This window comes from Diaporthe citri (genome assembly GCF_014595645.1).
Source record: "Diaporthe citri strain NFHF-8-4 chromosome Unknown scaffold_9, whole genome shotgun sequence".
Taxonomy (NCBI): domain Eukaryota; kingdom Fungi; phylum Ascomycota; class Sordariomycetes; order Diaporthales; family Diaporthaceae; genus Diaporthe; species Diaporthe citri.
The window spans coordinates 1393739-1410915 of NW_025064854.1; the positions used below are offsets into that span (position 1 = coordinate 1393739).

Genomic DNA, 17177 nt, shown 5'->3' on the forward strand with positions numbered 1-17177 from the left:
TCTGTCCCTGGAGCGTTAGAGGAGGCGGGACGGATGCTCAGAGAGCGAGGTTGCCTCTCCCAAAGGAAAAAAAATGGTATCGATAAAGTCCCTTCCCTTAGCCATCGAATCCTTGCCTGCGGATTTGCAATTGCTGACCAATGAACTGCCGTCTAGTGGGGTTCTGTGGGTCCAGAGCTCCTGCGCCGTTGCACCACTTAGGTACCTAGGTACATTGTGTGGTCAGCTAGAACTGAAGGCCTCTCAAACTTGAGTAGCTCTCCGTCCAATTGTCAACTCATACACCCTGAGCTACCTAGGTACTTTTACATACGCCATCTCACTTGTCGGAGACGATATCAAGACTATCAATCTCCCAGCAAGAACTGGTCAATGTACCGGTATGGTCGCATAGCCACTGGAATTCGGACTTTCCCTAGAGGTCTCGAAGCGTCACACTTTTCCGTCTGCAGGCCTCTACGATCTGTCGTGTCTGCTTATCGACGTGTGCACACGAGCACTCCACAGCACGCCCAGGTCAGGAGCTCTCAGCATGACTTGGAAAAGCATGGCATCGATGTCATAGCCGGCCGATCGAAAGATGACACTATCTACGCCCTCTCTTCAGCCCAGGGCAGGGCTGGCATAGCTGTCATCCGAGTCTCGGGCCCTGCATGTCGGGAAATCTACCAGAAGCTATGCCCACACAAGCAACTCCCAAAGCCTCGATATGCCACCGTCAGGACACTCTATAATCCAGGACATCCAGACGCGGCAAATATCCTCGACTCCGGAGCCCTGGTTCTGTACTTCCCAGCCCCCAAGACCGTCACTGGCGAGGACGTCCTCGAGCTGCACACTCACGGCGGCCCTGCCACCGTGAAAGCCGTGCTGGGCGCAATCGCTCAATGCTCTTCCGGGCGAGCCCACCAAAATAGCATCCGCTATGCCGAGCCTGGCGAATTCACGAAGCGCGCCTTCCTCAATGATCGCCTGGACTTGTCACAGGTCGAGTCGCTCAGCGATGTTCTTGACGCTGAAACGGAGCAGCAGCGCCGTGCCGCAGTGCGCGGGAATTCTGGTGCCCGCGGACAGACCTATGACTCTTGGCGCGAGGAGCTCCTGCTCGCCAGAGGTGAGATCGAGGCGCTGATCGATTTCTCGGAGGACCAGCACTTTGACGAGTCGCCCCGGGAGCTGTTGCGAAACGTGACGGGAATGGTGCAGAGGATCTTGCGCTCGATTGATGTCCACGAGATGGCCGGGCAGAGGACGGAGCTGCTCAGAAAGGGCATTCGAATCGCGCTCCTGGGCCCACCGAATGTGGGAAAGAGTTCGCTGATGAACTTGATTGTTGGGAGAGAGGCTTCCATCGTCTCCCGTGAGGCAGGCACCACGCGAGATATCGTGGAAGCCAGCCTCGATATCGGCGGCTATCTGTGCACATTTGCCGATACAGCGGGCATCAGGACCTCCGCACTCTCAACTGATGGTGTCATTGGACCTATTGAAGAGGAAGGCATCCGGAGGGCACGCCTAAAGGCCCTTGGCTCCGATGTCATAATTGTCCTTGCTTCAATCGAGAGGCACGTAGACGGCGCACATTTCATCAACTACGACGCCGAGACACTGCAATTGGCAGCCAAAGCCGAGCAACATATTATTGTGGTCAATAAATGCGACTCGGTCGATAAGACAATGCTGGACAATCTCCTGAAGGACTTTGGCTCGTCTATTCAGGCACATGTGGGGGCTCTGGCAGAGCCTCAAGCTGTTTCCTGCACCAAGGCGAACGAACCATCTGAGTCCCTGGAAAAAGACCCTGGTGGCATCCATAGCCTCACACAAACTCTAGTCCACCGTTTTGAGGATCTGACATCTCTACCTGAAGACATGCAGGATCTTCTCGGTGGGACAGAGAGGCAGCGACAACTTCTAGCGCAGTGCCGACTACATCTCGAGGATTTCATGGGCCAGGCTGAGGCTGGGGGCCTGGAGTCAGATGATGTCGGCGACGAACCTGACATTGTTCTTGCTGCTGAGCATCTTCGCTACGCAGGAGATTGCTTGGCTAGAATCACCGGGCGCGGAGATGCCGGTGATGTGGAGGAGGTGCTGGGGGTCATATTTGAGAAGTACTGTGCCCACTTCCCGGTCTTAGTTGACCCAACTATTGCACGATGAGGCCTTTTGCTGACTGGCTGGCAGGTTTTGTGTAGGAAAGTGAATTATGATCTAAACTCAAGTCTTATCTTGTCTACTCTAGTTTAAGATCCCCAACGCCAACCCATGGTATGAAACGATTGTGGCGCCCAGTGCATCCGACTCAACTCGACCAATACATGAGATGGTATACATGACCAAGGAGCTCGTTTTTCTAACCCGTCCGATTCTATTCGCCCGCCCAAAATCAAGGTGCAGTGACGGGATGGGGATCAGTGTGTCGGTGTGCCCAGGGGAAGTAGTTGTACATGGGAAGACCGTGGTCGATGATGGATGTGATGGGGGTAAGTGAAGTGACAACCGCAACGCCGGCCTGAGCCTGAGCCTCTCTATTCTAGGAGGTATTGGTATACAACAGCCAGCGCCGGATTTCTGGGCCGATCCAGATCTGAGGATGCCCGTTCATGGACAGAGCCGGCACTGGCTGTGATGAGGAGTCGCCATAATCATCTGGGACTCGTGACAGCCGAGTACCAGGCATTTAAGCGAAGTTCAGCGACCTCTTGTTGTCCTTGTCGTCGTCGTCAGGCTTTGAGTTGTAGCCGGAGCGACCCTGGTTCTTGTCGTCGTCATCACCGTTGGGCTTGGAGTTGTATCCAGAGCGGCCCTGGTTCTTGTCGTCGTCATCGCCACCGTTGGGCTTGGAGTTGTAGCCAGAGCGGCCGTAGAGCATGGGGCGCTCGTTAGAGATCATGGAGAAGACAGCCATTGTGTTGGTGGTGGGGTTTTGTTTGGAGTAGGTGAAGGTGGTTGTAATGGTGGCTTGGGAGATGTTTGTGTGTTGGTTTGCTTTGAATGCTTTGCTTGTTGATGATGGTGATGATGATGAGTTGGAGGACTGGATTTCAAGGCCAGACGACGAGGTCTTATATAGACGAGGGACGCGGTGTTGCTGAGGTCGTATTCTTGCCTCCCTGCTGGGAGAACAGAGCAGACTGCGTTCACAGTCAGACCCGACCAGACTACATTCTCAGTCAGACTCTAACCGCCCGTCCCGTCTTCAGCCTCTTCCATCGATAGACAGGCACCACCATCATTCGCAGCAGGCGCATCGTCACAGCCTCTCACCCTAGCGAAGGATGACCTAAGGATTCAGGGTTTCTCGGATGCACAGGATGCGCCTCCCACGCCAGGAATGACACCCACGGTGGACACCCTCCCACACCCACACGGCCCCCCTGCTGCCATGTGGTAGGCCATCTGACCGACCCAGGCAGCGAAATTCAGGATGACAGATGCAACCTCAGGCCCCAGCCAATCCGGCTGAGACACTCGCCAAAGTGCCTCGCATGGAAGCCATGGAACCCACTACCTGGGGTCTATTTTGGGGGCCAAGGCATGGGGCAGAACGGCGGGGCGACCTGCTAGTACCGTTGCATTGGTACAGCAGCCAGGCGATCGACAGGCGTAGGGCTGAGTACCTACATACAGCGCAGCACAGCACAGCACAGCACAGAGTCAACGGCGTCCGTCTCCAGCGGAGAGGGTGCTGTCTCTGATTCCCCCATCCCTGCACCAGCCCAGTGGGACTTGGTGGCTGCATCGCCCCGACTGGGCTTTCTCCCGCTCGGGATCTGACTTATCACCTTCCAGGCATAGAGAGTACGAGACGAGACATTCGAACACGACTTGTTCATCACAGCTGCAGCCTGCAGCTAGCTGGCTGACAAAGTGGACACGCGCCAGTATGATCCGAAATGATGGTGTCGTTGGAGGTCCCTTTGTCGCTATCTCGACACGTCTCCTGTCGGGTCGAGTCGAGTCTAGTCTCACACCGCGACATGGTCACCGCCGTCCTATTTCCATCAACACATGTGGAATTACCTAAGCCTTTCCAGGCCCAAGACTGGTTTCGAGCCGTTTTGTCATCATCACCATCACCGAAGAGGAAGTTCGTCTCACCCACACATGCAGGTAAGCAGAGTCACCGGTCCCAAAAGAGTCATGAGTACCATGATGCCGGTGTGAAACGGCTTCCAGATTGTCGGCCAATCCGCCGGTCAACGGCAGCCAGGGCGGATCAACCCGAACAGCAAGCAATCAATGCTGGTATCAGAATGATTCGAACGTGTTCTGTCCCGTCCCCTCGGTTCCATTGCTTACACATCACCTGCATCGGGAGCGCCTTCACGGCTCCGGACTCTTGCGCCCTGGCTTTGACCTCGAGCCCTTCACCGCAACGTGAGTTGAGGCAGAGTCGCCCTCGAGCAGGCATCTTTCGGCAACCGAAACTGCAACGTTGACCATGAGGCTCTCTCGCATGCTTTCCTGCCTCAGTGCAGCATCCCGCCCCAATCCCACTATCCGTCTCGTACGAGTCTCGCATGCCACATGCAGCCCTACAGCCTTATCGTCATCAAAGGATCTCCCGCGGCGTAGATCACCCAGCTCTGTCTCGGCCAGACTGGAGCATGGCGCAGGGGCAGTGCGCTCATCTCAGCCTGCATTGGCGACACCACGAGTGAAGCGACACCACGTTCAGGCACCGCGCTATGGAATGGCCCCCAAGGGACTGCGGGTAGTTCCCAGTCAACCTGCGCGGCGGGTCGCACTGCCGTCGTCACCCGCTGAAACCTTGAGGCTCTGCGAGCCGTACGGTATGCCGACACCGACTGTGCCTGGTGTAGCGTCAAGTGTCACGATCCTTCCGCTCCGAGCTCAGGCTCCCACGGGGCAAGGGAGAGACACCATGTCTCGCATGTCTCGACGACTCCATGTGGTACCTTTGTCAAGTCTCATATATTTTGGGGCAGATTGGAGGATCGAAAATAGCCGACCCCACGGCGTCGGTTCTCTACTGGAATGCCTTGGCTGAGGTCCGGATGAGGGCTTGTACACAGGACGGATGAGGGCCTGTACACAGGATCACGAACTCATGTCTCACCCTCGCGTAGATGCGAGCCTGCAACGCCGCGAACGACAGCACGCCAACGCCCTGATCAGACCTGTTTCGCGAGCAGCGCTAGCTGCCCTGTGGGCATGCAGGCACAACACCGGTCTGGGTCTACACCGGTACTTGAGGAACAGTAATCACCACCTCCCCCAGGCTGCCAAATCTCCCCCCGTGCCGTGCTAAGTTAAGGAGTTAGTCATTCTGCGTCGGTGAACGTGGCACAGCCCCCCCGCGAGGACCCCCGAGGGATATTTCCCCCGTCTTACCTTCTCGGTGACGCGAGGCCGGAAGAACCCAAGGGGAAAGAGGGCTCGAGCCAATTGCATTTGACGAGCCTGGCGGACTGGCCTCTGAGACCCCCCACGCGGCCGCACTCCTTGCAGCATCTCCCATGCCGCATCTGCTTGGTGCATCTCACACCGCCGGTCAGATCCTGGGGGACGTGTCGTATCTCAGGTTCCCAGGGCTTTGTCACCACCACCACCACCACCTACCCACCACCCTCCACTACCGCGTCCATTATTGTTATCATGATGATGATGATTTTCGCTTGTGCCTGCGTGCGCGATCGCTGCGATCAGGCAGCAAGTTCTGGAACGGTTCGTGACCGGGGTGGGGATTCTCCTGCAGCTTGTTGCTAATTCGGTACCGTGATTTGAAAGCGCCCCCTGTCGCACAGTTGCGTCTTGCCAAGTTTTGGGGGGATACGCCCGTCAAGTCTGCTACTCACCACATACTGGGAGAGTCCGACGAGCCATCGATCTGGGCAGCCTTTGACGAGACAAGCTTCATCGGCCGTATTTCACAGCCGCCTTTTTTTTATTCTGGAGGCGTCGCTTAGCTTATTGGGTTCTTCCTTCTCACCAGCGCTCGTGTGGCAGTGCCTTTATCACCGGTTACGCACGCGGCTTACCTCATCTTTTTCTCGTTCATACGGTTCTTAGTGGCTTGATGCCACGCGAGACAGGCGTGGTATGGCTGGGGCTGCGCCCCCTGGTCGTATTCGTCCTCATCCTAATTTACATTGTCGCCCAAGTCGGCGGACAGAGAGACAGAGAGGGAGTAAAGGCTACGTCCTCAGTCGTAATGTATGTACAGAGAAGTTGAGCCCCCGCCATCCGCAGTCGGCTAGGCTCCAATCCCCCCAGGGGCTGGTGAACCACTCTCTTCCCCTTACTGGATGCTCCAGTCGGTGTCCTTGCCCATGGAAATGGAGTCGGCGTGCCACGTGACGCCACCGTCGGTGGTCTTGAGGCCGGAGGAGGAGGCGCCGTGGTAGGAGATGATGGTGCCGAGGTCCTTCTTGGCCTCGCTCAGCGTGATGGTGACGTTGTCCCAGCTGAAGTCGGGCAGCGTGCCGCAACCGTCCGTGGAGCACTCGTTGGCGCTGTAGATGATCTGGGGCTTCATTCCCTGGGCTGGGAGGAGAGCACAAAAAGGGAAACAGTCGGTCAGCCCTACTGCTTATTTTTTTCTTTCTTTTCCGTCCGTGGATTGTGGCGGCTTGAGGGCGTGCGGCTCCAGGGGAGGGGGAGGGGGAGGGGGAGGGGGAACTCACAGTCAGACAGCTCGGAGACCACCTTGCCGTTCAGGGTCACCTTCTGGTCGATCTTCTTTGTGTCTGCGTTGACGGCGACTGGGCAGGATTGACCGGGTCAGCAAGAAAAGACACAAAGCCTCCAAGGCCCCCTCCCGGGCCGCAGCGCTGGAGCAGGGGAAAACTCACTCTCAAAATCGAGCTTCGCGTCCTTGGGCACGGCGACATAGGCGTTTCCGGTCTGGCCCTCGGGCGTGTACGTGCTGGCGGTGACGCACCACTCGTCGGCGCCGGCGTCGCACCCGCACGACGCCTGGTCGGCGCACCAGTTGAGCAGGGGCTGGACGAGGTTGGCCTGCGAGACGTCCGGGACGTTGGGCTGGACGCCGACCCAGATGGAGATCCACAGGGACTTGTCGGAGGTGTCGTAGCCCTGGATGACGGCCGGCGCGGCGAGCGAGTAGGTCGCCTTGGTGATGTAGGCGGCGCCGTCCCAGGGCCCGAGGTAGAAGCTGTTGCCGAAGTTGGCGGAGGCGGCGGGCAGCAGGAGGGCCGCGGCGTAGAGGGCCGCTGGGGCGAGGTGGCTGCGGGCGGGGGCCATGATGGTCGTTGGGATTCTGGGCGTGGTGTGCACTTGGCAAGCTCGGGAAGGGGGAGTGGTTTAAAGAGTGAGGTTTGACGGGTGTGGAGTGAAGCAGTGTGTAGAGATCCGGTCCCTGGAGGGTGGTGAGGCTGAGATGGGAGAGAGTGCCAAGAACGAACCATGCTGGTGGTGAGAAAAGAATAGTATTTATTACAGTGCACAGGGGATGCACGCCACCACCAACGATACAAACCGTCTCACACGATGGTAATTTGAGCGAGCTGCCATACGACACAGGACAGCACATCGTTCCTCGTACACACAGCAAAGCCATTGGTCCCGTGGTGAGGAACTTTCCTTCCGCCCACTCCCCAAAAGGAGATGCGCAATAACAGTGAAACATAAAATGGAGACGGGCGAGGTCGAAACAACCAAAATGGCGCCCCGGGGACTCAGTCCCGCTTCCTCGAAATCCCAGCAATCACGGCAGGGCAATTGTGTGGGGTTTACCTCGCGGGCGACATTTCCCCATGTCATGCTTGCCGGCAACTGTGTGCGGCTCGACGAAGTGACACTGAGGAAGGAGATCAGCGCCTGTATGGAATTGGCATCACCGTGTTGTAGATGTACACGCCGCTTGAGGGCTGGCCTGGATTCTTTCTGAGCCATCGCATGTTTTTTTTTTTTCTTGAAAATAATCGAACTGAACGTGCGGCTACAACGCCTGTCGAGGGCGTGGATGAGCCATGTCGAGGTTCGAAGCAAGACCACGGGCCGAAATGCTTGTCCTCGTTAGCGTGCGTGCGGCGCGCCGTCTGCAATGTGGTTTGTGAAGTCCTGTCATTTGATTAACAAGGCTGTGTGGGTATCGTAAGGTCTGGCCTGGGCCCGGCACTTTGCTGGGTTCAAGCTTTCTTGGTGGTCTTGTCTTTTCCGGGATTACAGATGCGAGCCCCCAAAAAAGCGGAGGCGGCTATTTCCGTCCCATCGTTCGATGTGGCCGTTGTGGGGGGGCCGGGGGGTATCTGTGGGATGAGGTTGCTCGTATGCTTTGGCTGCTGCGGACGCTGGCGAGCCTCGTCTATCTATGCATGTCCGAGCTTCCCAGCCGATGCACATGTCTCCCGCAGCGTCTATCTGTCTATGGCAAGTGATGGCAGCATCAGGACGTACGAGTCATCAAGCGAGCAACTCCCAATTTCACAACCAAGACGCTGACTTGCCGCTGCTCGTCTTGCATCTCTTCCCGCGAATTGCCAATAGAGCCAGTGCTCGCCTCCCGATGCCATGACTCTGGGACTGAGGCCCTTTTCTTGGGTGATGACGCTCGAGACATCCGGGCTGCCATGGAAACATCCGGTGATGGGCCAAGCCGTAGTGTCGTCCAGACCATTTCAGACCATGTCCCATGACCTCACTCATCTACCAACCCGTCCGAGTAGTATTCAAACGCAGCAGGGAGCGGCGCCTCCTTGCCCCTGCCGTCGTCAGGATCCGCGACCTCGTCCCCACCGCCAGGCGCCCCGTCCGCCGGCCCCGGCGCCTCGACCTTGCCGACGGGCATGACAACCTCGGGCGCCGTGGCGCGGTCCCCCCTCAGCACGCGGGTCATCCACTGCGCCCACTCCCACGGCCTGTCGCGGCCGCCGGGCAGGCTGTTGAAGTACTCCCAGCCCATGACGCCGCCGAAGCGGGCGTGCTGGCCGAGCATGAGCGGGATGACCGAGGCCAGGATGTCGAAGGGGATGAAGCCGCCGCCGTTGTCCGGGTTCGTGACGAGCCCGACGACGACCTTCTCCGGGGCCCAGCCCTTCATGAGCAGCATCTCGTACATGATGGGGTTGGAGCAGTCGCCCCAGCCGCAGTCTGGTTCGTTGAGTGATGTAAGCATGGTGGTCAACTGGTAATGATAAAAAGAAAGGAAAAAGGGGACAGGCCAGAGAACGTAGAACAGACTGAGGCAGACTCACAAAACTGGCAATTATACCACGCGATCTCGCGGCTCCTCATGACCTCCAGGGCCTCATAGTCAAACCCGCTGAGGTTGTTCCTGCTATCCAGCAGCGCCGCCGCCACGGGCGCAAACGTGATGATGAAGTCCGGGCCAAAGTCGGCCCTGAGGCGGTCCACCAGCCGGACGGCCGCACCGAGGCCCATCTCCTCCTCGACGTCGAGGTCGAGGCCGTCCAGCCCGCGGGCGCGCACGAGGTCGCGCAGCGGGCGGTAGTAGCGCTCGAAGGCGGCGTCGTCGTCGCTGCCCAGGCGGTCGGCGGAGAAGGTGCCCTTGGCGGCGCCGCCCAGCATGCCCAGGACGCGCACGCCGCTGGCCTGCAGGACGCGCAGCTCGGCCCATAGGGTGTGGAAGCGCGGGTGCGAGGGGGCGTGGTCGTTGAGGGTGATGCCGTCCGGGTCGCCGTTGATGTGGATGGCGGCCAGGATCAGGTGGGTCAGGCGGATGCCCGGCTGCGTCACGAGTGGGAGGGCCGAGATGGGCTTGCCGTCTGGGGTGTGGTGGGTTTGGTAGTAGGTGATGATCCTGGGCAGGGCCGGTGGCGGGGGGACGGGAGCCATGGTGGGGTCGGGTCGAGAGCGAGGTTGGTGTTGAGGTCCAAGTGGTTGTGATCCCGGACGTGGTCCAAGGTGAGACTGAGGGTGGTGAGCGTGGTGAGGGTCAGAGCTGCCACCGTCGGGCTGGAGGTGGGGCGTCTGCAGTGCTTCATGGGGCAGGAGCAGCCTCTTGAGAACAAAACATGGGTCAAGTATAAGCAGTGTCTTATATACCATCAGAAGCCTCCATCTCTGCTGGACCACGATCAGGATGGGCCTGAGGGAGGGCATATACTCAACAAGCAGAGGCGTGCACCCAGGAGTGAATGAGTGAGATGAGATGCTAGCGACTCGGGCTTGTTGGCACACAAGTCAACCCCTCAGTGGGTCCATCCTGCTTGGAAGAGCTGCACACTGACCCAAGAAGCTGGCTCTCTGGCTCTCTGGCTTGACAATATCGCCGCTTTAATACGTAGTTTCTACAAGTATGTGATCCTATCCCATCCCAATTTCAAGGTCAACAGCAATCTTGACAGTGATGCAGACACAGACCAGTAGTTCCTCAGGCAGAACTAGACATGAAGTGCACTTGACACCACGTTCCCCAACTCCACCACAGCAGCCAGGCCACGGCCCCCTGCTGTGTAGACATACTGCCAAGCACCGTTTAGTAAACGGTAACTACTCCTACTTGGAAGCAACTCTAGTCGAATTTCCATTTTCTCACTAGTCGAGATGCAGCTTACGGAGTAGGTAAGCAGGTGTCCTCTAACCCAACCAGCATCACCACTTTCACAGCTTGGTCTTGATATTTGTATAGTAGACCACTATCAACCTGCCTTGAGTTATCAACTACTGTTGAACTTGTCTCTGATCAAGAGGGAAGGGCTTTGGCTCGCCAATCCAAAGACATGAGGCATGTCTCGGTGGTGGTTGCAGGCCGGGTCGGTCCCGCACCGGATCGGCACAATTCGGCACCCCACACGACCCCACGCCACAATAATAAGCTTTATAATTTTGAAACTGACCCGTGTTCCAACGCAAATCAGCGACGGTTCTGTAGTGTAGATGGTTATCACATCGGATTCTGACTTCCGCAGCATCCTTCCGGGAACCTGAGTTCGAGTCTCAGCAGAACCTTCCTCTTTTTTGTTTTTTCTTTGGGCACACCTTATTGCTTCCTTAGAAACCACGCAAGCCGAAGATGTCCAGCAGATCCAAATCTCCTCTCGTAGCAAGGTCACCAGCGCCGTACAGCAAAGGCAAGCACCCAGACCGGTTGTCGGGGAGAAGGGGACGCCAGCGCTATAGAAGGGAGTCAGGCGTCAGGACAGTTGCCTGAGAGGAGAGAAGAGGTCTTAGCCCTCCCAGCTACGCTTAATTAATGTACCGCAATGAATATCGCCAATGTTGTTAATTGTGAGGCTATTCCACAGGGAATTATCCCATAAGAGGTGGGAGGTTATCTTATAGGAAGTTAGAGATTGTCTCAGATGAGGTTACAGAGGAAGATATCCCATAGGAGATTAGTCCCCCTGTCCTAGACAATCCTGGCCAGACAGTTTCGCAGCGAGTGTTCATGGACACCTAGACACAGCATGGTGGCTTCCCTGGTTGTACAAATCACATCCCTCTTCCTCACAACGTTTGTTTCTCATCACGAGGGAGCAAGATTATAAGCCATGGACCCGCCGCTCCCCTCGGAAACTGCCCAGAGCGTTGCAAGAGAGACGGCCGGACGTTGTTACAAGAACCACTTGAGTTACGCATGGCGAATGCCTCCACTCGCAGAGAATTAGAAGACATGCTAAACCATGATATGGTGAAGACCTTCCAATGAGCCCCAGAGATCGGCCGTCAGTCGGCGGAGGCTCTGCGTGAGACATGGCGCAGTCTAGCATACGGCCACTATGCCCAGCATCTACGAAGGCATCCGCGGCGAAGAAAGCGCAGCTCTAGCTGGCGCAGACGGACACACAAAGGCGTGAGCATTCTATCGTGTCCGCAAGATGAGTTTAAGCATCCAGGGACATCAAATATAGGGCCCTCGAGACGTAGGGCAAGGCTTTGAATGAGTCGTGAAGCTCCTACTCCTACTCCTGATCCTGATCATCACGTGCAATCAGCACCTTCTCGTAAATCACAGGCCAAAGCAAATACCACGGGTGGTTCGATACCACGAGTAACTCAATACTACGGGTGATTTGATACCACGAGTAATTCAAGATCACAGGTGATTTGATAGTCTTAAAGTGAGAACGAACATGGATGAATATACAGTGGTGGTCAGTGGGCAGTGGACAGTAACGAAGCGGAGGGGACCATTGTGGTAGGGGCAATATTCACTCACATCAAAAGTCAACTGCTAATGACCTATCCGTATAGGCTGTAGCTGTAACAACAGCCCGATGCCCCCAGCTGCCCATCTATTTCAGTCCTTGAACCTAAGACCGTAGGTCAAGAACAGGAATCTCCAGCAACACTTTCGCGGAACCGGCCGGCCGACAGCAACAGTCAGAAGACCTACACCACGTATGCACAGCTGACGCGAGAGAACTTGGACACTTTAAACAAGATGGCGAAGGAAAAGGGAGTTATTAAGAATACGGAGATTTAAATCTACAAAAACGGAAAGTACACCGGTACATCACTCACGCCCGCCATAGCTGCAGCAATTAGAGCACATCACCGAAGTCTAATTCATACCCGCATACCCAACACCCACACACCCAAAGCCTATACACCTGCTATCCAACACCCATACACCCATACACTTATACACCCAACACCTCCATACCTACTACACACACACCTAATACTTATACACCGAACACTTATATGCCATATATATATGAGTATATCGCTATGTATTCATCAGATATCCCAATGACGCTGGTGTAAGCAACGGCCTACCTGTTACTCAACCTGACTTCATCAAGGCTCCAGAGATGCAAGAATACCACCCGTTCCCAATATACGAGCATATCAAGGGAGCAGTTCTCTACAAAGATGACCCTTGGTCACCGACGCTGCTGCACCCCGCCGGCGACTGGAAGGACTGGGAGAAGGACATAAAAGACGCAAGGCTGTAGAGCGCCTACAACGGAGCCGCCTTCGCGTAGACGAGGAACCAGGCCCTGTCCTAACTCGGGAGACCTGAAGACCCCCCCGGGGGGAGGGAACGCGGAGGTCTTGACCTTCGCCACGGACGGCACCAACCTCGACCTGTTCGCGCACTATGCTGCCCCATCCGAGCACGGAAAGCTCGAATACCAGCAGTATCCTGTCGATTCGGCAGACCTCACCGGCTAGTATCAGGGGCTCAGGGCCGGCTGGAGGGGGCTTGGGAACGGGCAAGACCACGCGAGGAAACAACCACGCGCCGTGACGGACCAGCTGAGGGAACGCTGGAGGCAGCATCGCGACGCCCCGGCCCTCCACGCCATCGCCGATGGGGCTCCTGTCCCCACTGCTGCTGTTCAGACAGCAGCAGCTCGAGCACCAACTCGGGGGGCCCGACACCATCCGGCAGAGAACGTTCATCTCGCCAGAGTGCCAGGTTGAGTGGAGTGGCTGAGAGGGGGAGGGGGAGTGAGTATTCATCAATCCTGCAGTGACCACACTGGGAACAAACGAACGAATACTATGGTAGGCCAATGTATGTATATTCGTACATGTTACATTCCTCCACCTGGGCCCCGACCCCTGCCTCCTCTCCCACATCGGACCGACCGACTGCACGCAAAGACGCGCACGTCACATAAGACAGACCACACACGCATGTATCTTCCTACGTAGAGACCACTGGCAGTGGGCGGAGGGCGCCGCAATAGTCGCGAATTCCTGGTGGTGGTCCCGCTCAGGGCGCCCCCCTCAGGGCGCCCCCCTCGGGAATTCATATAGATTAACTAACCACTACTACTGAGATCAGATCTCAAACCGAAAAAAAAAAGTTTCCATCCCATGCATGCATGTGCGTAGTTCAGGATGGTCGACCGCCACGCGCCAACGTCCAGGGATCTTTTATCTGCCGCGGGGTGCGCCGGGGGCCTGAGCGAGACCTGGCAGACCTGTCTGGCCTGCCATTGGCGTTGGCACCTCGGGGGCCCGAACACCTCCTTCGGGAACGGTGCTTGGCCGTCACACTTGCAGTGCATCCTTCCGTCAACGGCAACGCCTGAGAAGCCTCTTTGGGGGGGGGGGGGTACCCTGAGGCCGTCACTGGTATTCTCCGTTGCTGCACATCGCATTGGTTTTGTCACAAGGGTCGGGCACGAGCAAGATTCCAAGACTGGGGAGGGCCTGTCCGCGCCGTGTTGGCATGCAGTAGTCTCGACCCAGATGCTGGGCACGTAGGTGTGCCCCATGCATGACTTATGAGGCAGAGAATAAACCAGCAACGCCCTGGGTGGCGAAGAGAATATGAAGATTATAGCTACAAGAAGGTGACCGCGATATATGCTGAGATATATAGGTGTATATGTGTATAGATGCAAAACGTGCCCGCATATGCGCGGCATACAAAGGCTTGAATTTCTTTTCCACCTTGCAGACGTCCTGGTCCTGACGCGTCTGACGTCGCTTTGCTCTCAAATCCAAAATCCTCCAATGCAGAATAGGAAAACAAAGTGTCTTGATGCTCTCTGCCTTCCCACTGATTCCCCCAGGATGGGGGAGGAAGGGTTTTTGTAATGACATTTGCAGGCCGGCTCGGGATATCGGTGTGGAAAGCAGTTTGAACGCCAGTGCCTATAATGTTTGAATGTGATTGTGTGTTCTTGCACCACAAAGTTCCGGCCGTGACGAGATAGACGATGGATATGGGGTCATGACAGTCATGAGTTGCTGATCTGGAAAACAAAAGTGAAGAACAGGCATTACAATGGTTTGTAAGTTCCGCGTGCAAGAAATGAAGTACGATCTGGAGCACCCCCTGACAGAGCCAGCCGGGATGGGTCTTCTCGTCTTGGTCGTGGCGTAGGCCTTTTGTTGGCGTGTCGATAGAAGCTGGGCGATGTACGCCTAGCCATGAGTGACCAGATCGGGAGCGACCTGGACGAAGATACCTCTGTATCCTTCGACATCGACCACGGATATCAAATCCTCGGCCACATCGCCACCCGTGGTCTTGGGTGTAGGCCCTCACAAGAAGCCACCCTCGCCGCCGAGCACACCCACGCCGTTCCGCCAGCTGCTGCACATCTGGTCGTGGGCATTGCGGTCCACAGCACGCTCCCTCTCGTTCTTTGGTGAGTTGAAGAGGGGCGGCGGCCCACGAGGCTGCATTGCCGAGCGAGACAGCCCAGCGGGCTGAGCTTCTGTCTCGCCGCTAGGGCTCCCGTTGAGTAGCAGGCTGCCGGTACTGCTCAACCTCCTCGTGAACTCGGTAAAGCTGAGTCTCTTGCTACCGTTGCTCGCTACCGATTGCCGCTTCTGCCCTTCTGCTATCGTGCTCGTCCGGTATAGAGCCGCCGCCGGATTGAGCCCGCCTACGCTCTCCTGAATCGAGGTTCTGCGCGAGGTCACGCTGCTCCTCCCCGGCGACACGTCGAGGGGCTGCTGGCTGACGCTCAGGTTCAGGCCACTGAGGCCGGTTATCTGGGTTTGACTGTACGATCTCTGAGCAAAAACCGGCCTGTTGGAAGAGCCTCGACCAAGGTTGGACCCACTATTCAAAGCCATCAGCGTCTCGGGGTTGAAGGCGATGGGAGACCGAGGTCCCATCGTGCCACGAGGAGACTGAGATTGAGGCGTTCGCCGCCCAGACACGTAGCCGAGTGTCCTCCGTGACTGGGCACGGATGCCTGCTTGATCTTCCTCCACATCGTCCTCTCGTCCGTATCCAGAGTCGCCATGGGTCGAATCCGAATCCGAGCCTCCCGGGCCGTCATCTGACGAGTCGTCCAGGTCCCAAGCACTTCGTAGCCCAGCCTGCTGCAACGAACCCGGTGGGGAAGCAGGCGGTGAGGCCGGCCGCCTCATCATCGTCTGTGGCCTCTGTGTCCTGTCCTTCCTTTGCTCATCCGCCTGCTGCATCAAGGCTTCGAAGCGGGCGAGCGAGCTCAACTTCTCTTCGCCTGGGACCTGCTGATCAGACCCTGGAATGCAGTGCAATTGGAACGCTCTGTCCAGGATCGTCTCTCGCGGGGCTGGCGGTGAGCCGGACTCTATGGTTGCCGGTGGGGAAAATGGAGGCATGGACCCCATGCTGTCGCGTACGTTCCGTACTGGGGAGCTCAGGGTGGAAGATCGCCCCTGCGCTGTGGTCCAACCTTCTATAAAGCCGCCGTAGTGCCCTCCAGCTGTGGTTGCAGGCGAGGGCAAGTCCGATGGCATCACAGAAGCATAGGTTTGCGGCGCAAGCGGTGGCACGTTGATGCCAGCTAGTGACGAGATGTCGCTGCGCCGGGATCGACTCGGCGTGTCGGAGAACGTAAGGGGTCTTTCCCGGCTCGAGCCTGTCGCCGCAGACGTCTTGTGCTGCAGTGTTGACTTCGGGGCACTTGGCGGTCTGTTTTGGTAGTACTCGGAAGCGTCGCGAGGCTGTCGCTGTGCGAAGGGGCTGTTGAAACTGTTGGAAGCCGGAGACATCGGGCTCATTGGGGTTACGTCGGGCATGTTCGGTTGGATCGTGGCTTGTATGGCCCTCGCCCAGTCGTTGAGACTCTGTCCCTCGCGGGTAACCTCCTCAGCTCGAAACCACAACGTCAGCGGGCCGGACTCCCTGCTCGAAGCAACGAGACCTGCTGCTCGACTCGACCGACGTTTGCGAAGCTTGTCTGTGGCAGGATCAGGGGCAATGGTGATGATGAGGGTTGGTAGCACTGGTCCCTGCTTGCGATGCGCAACCATCTGAACTTGGCATTGGGCGATGGTGTTGGCGGCATACTGTTGGATAGGCTCCCGGTCGTCCTGGGCCAGGATGAAATTAGTCCAGTTGCTCACTTTCGCAGGTGCGAGGGCACCACGCGGATGGTCTTACCGAGGCTTTGTATATTGACAGATAGGTGGCGCCATCAAATGAGATATTACTCTGACTCCGAGATGTCCCTCGGCCGTCTTTGCAACGCGCGCCTGGCTGGGCTTGGGAAGGTGAGTCCTCGGGCTTCACTTCGCGCTGAGCACTCCCAAGAACTACGTAACGGGCCTGCTCTCTCGAGGTCAGAACGACGGGAACAAAAGCAAGGCGCAAGAAGGCGAGGGGCGGGTGCACACCTTCCACAATGCCCGTCCCAGGATTGTTCCCCTGTCGGGCGGGACAGTGAGATAACCCTCCATATTGTTGTCGTACTTTACAGACCGGTCTGATGTGGGTGTGGGTGAGCAACCTTGGCAGGTTCACCTTAAGAATCCTCAGATCCTCTGTGCAAGAGAAGTGCACAGTCCAAGGCAAGTTGAGGAATGTTGCAAGTAAT

The 17177-nt window shown here is 57.1% G+C and overlaps 6 protein-coding genes and 1 non-coding gene across 7 annotated transcripts; 3 read left to right on the top strand and 4 right to left on the bottom strand.

Moving 5' to 3' along the window:
- Nucleotides 1–372: 372 nt before the first annotated feature.
- Nucleotides 373–2163, top strand: INS49_015511 (uncharacterized protein; the record flags this gene model as incomplete). Its single annotated transcript, XM_043176191.1, has 1 exon — nucleotides 373–2163. The coding sequence occupies one exon, from the start codon at nucleotides 373–375 to the stop codon at nucleotides 2161–2163; it is 1791 nt and encodes a 596-aa protein (XP_043019646.1).
- A 520-nt stretch (nucleotides 2164–2683) lies between these two features.
- On the bottom strand, nucleotides 2684–2911 carry INS49_015512 (uncharacterized protein; the record flags this gene model as incomplete). Its single annotated transcript, XM_043176192.1, has 1 exon — nucleotides 2684–2911. The coding sequence occupies one exon, from the start codon at nucleotides 2909–2911 to the stop codon at nucleotides 2684–2686; it is 228 nt and encodes a 75-aa protein (XP_043019647.1).
- A 3357-nt stretch (nucleotides 2912–6268) lies between these two features.
- INS49_015513 (uncharacterized protein) lies at nucleotides 6269–7233 on the bottom strand (the record flags this gene model as incomplete). The annotated part of the gene is made up of 3 exons (XM_043176193.1): nucleotides 6269–6513; nucleotides 6654–6731; nucleotides 6822–7233. The coding sequence occupies 3 exons, from the start codon at nucleotides 7231–7233 to the stop codon at nucleotides 6269–6271; spliced, it is 735 nt and encodes a 244-aa protein (XP_043019648.1).
- Nucleotides 7234–8629: 1396 nt separating this feature from the next.
- INS49_015514 (uncharacterized protein) lies at nucleotides 8630–9786 on the bottom strand (the record flags this gene model as incomplete). The annotated part of the gene is made up of 2 exons (XM_043176194.1): nucleotides 8630–9081; nucleotides 9186–9786. 2 exons carry the CDS (start codon nucleotides 9784–9786, stop codon nucleotides 8630–8632), a joined length of 1053 nt encoding a protein of 350 aa, XP_043019649.1.
- A 1029-nt stretch (nucleotides 9787–10815) lies between these two features.
- INS49_015515 lies at nucleotides 10816–10902 on the top strand. Its single transcript has one exon. It is a non-coding gene; the product is annotated as a tRNA-Gln (tRNA).
- Nucleotides 10903–12710: 1808 nt separating this feature from the next.
- INS49_015516 (uncharacterized protein) lies at nucleotides 12711–13074 on the top strand (the record flags this gene model as incomplete). Its single annotated transcript, XM_043176195.1, has 2 exons — nucleotides 12711–12850; nucleotides 12897–13074. 2 exons carry the CDS (start codon nucleotides 12711–12713, stop codon nucleotides 13072–13074), a joined length of 318 nt encoding a protein of 105 aa, XP_043019650.1.
- Nucleotides 13075–14904: 1830 nt separating this feature from the next.
- On the bottom strand, nucleotides 14905–17040 carry INS49_015517 (uncharacterized protein; the record flags this gene model as incomplete). Its single annotated transcript, XM_043176196.1, has 3 exons — nucleotides 14905–16674; nucleotides 16745–16909; nucleotides 16978–17040. 3 exons carry the CDS (start codon nucleotides 17038–17040, stop codon nucleotides 14905–14907), a joined length of 1998 nt encoding a protein of 665 aa, XP_043019651.1.
- Between the last annotated feature and the right edge of the window lie 137 nt (nucleotides 17041–17177).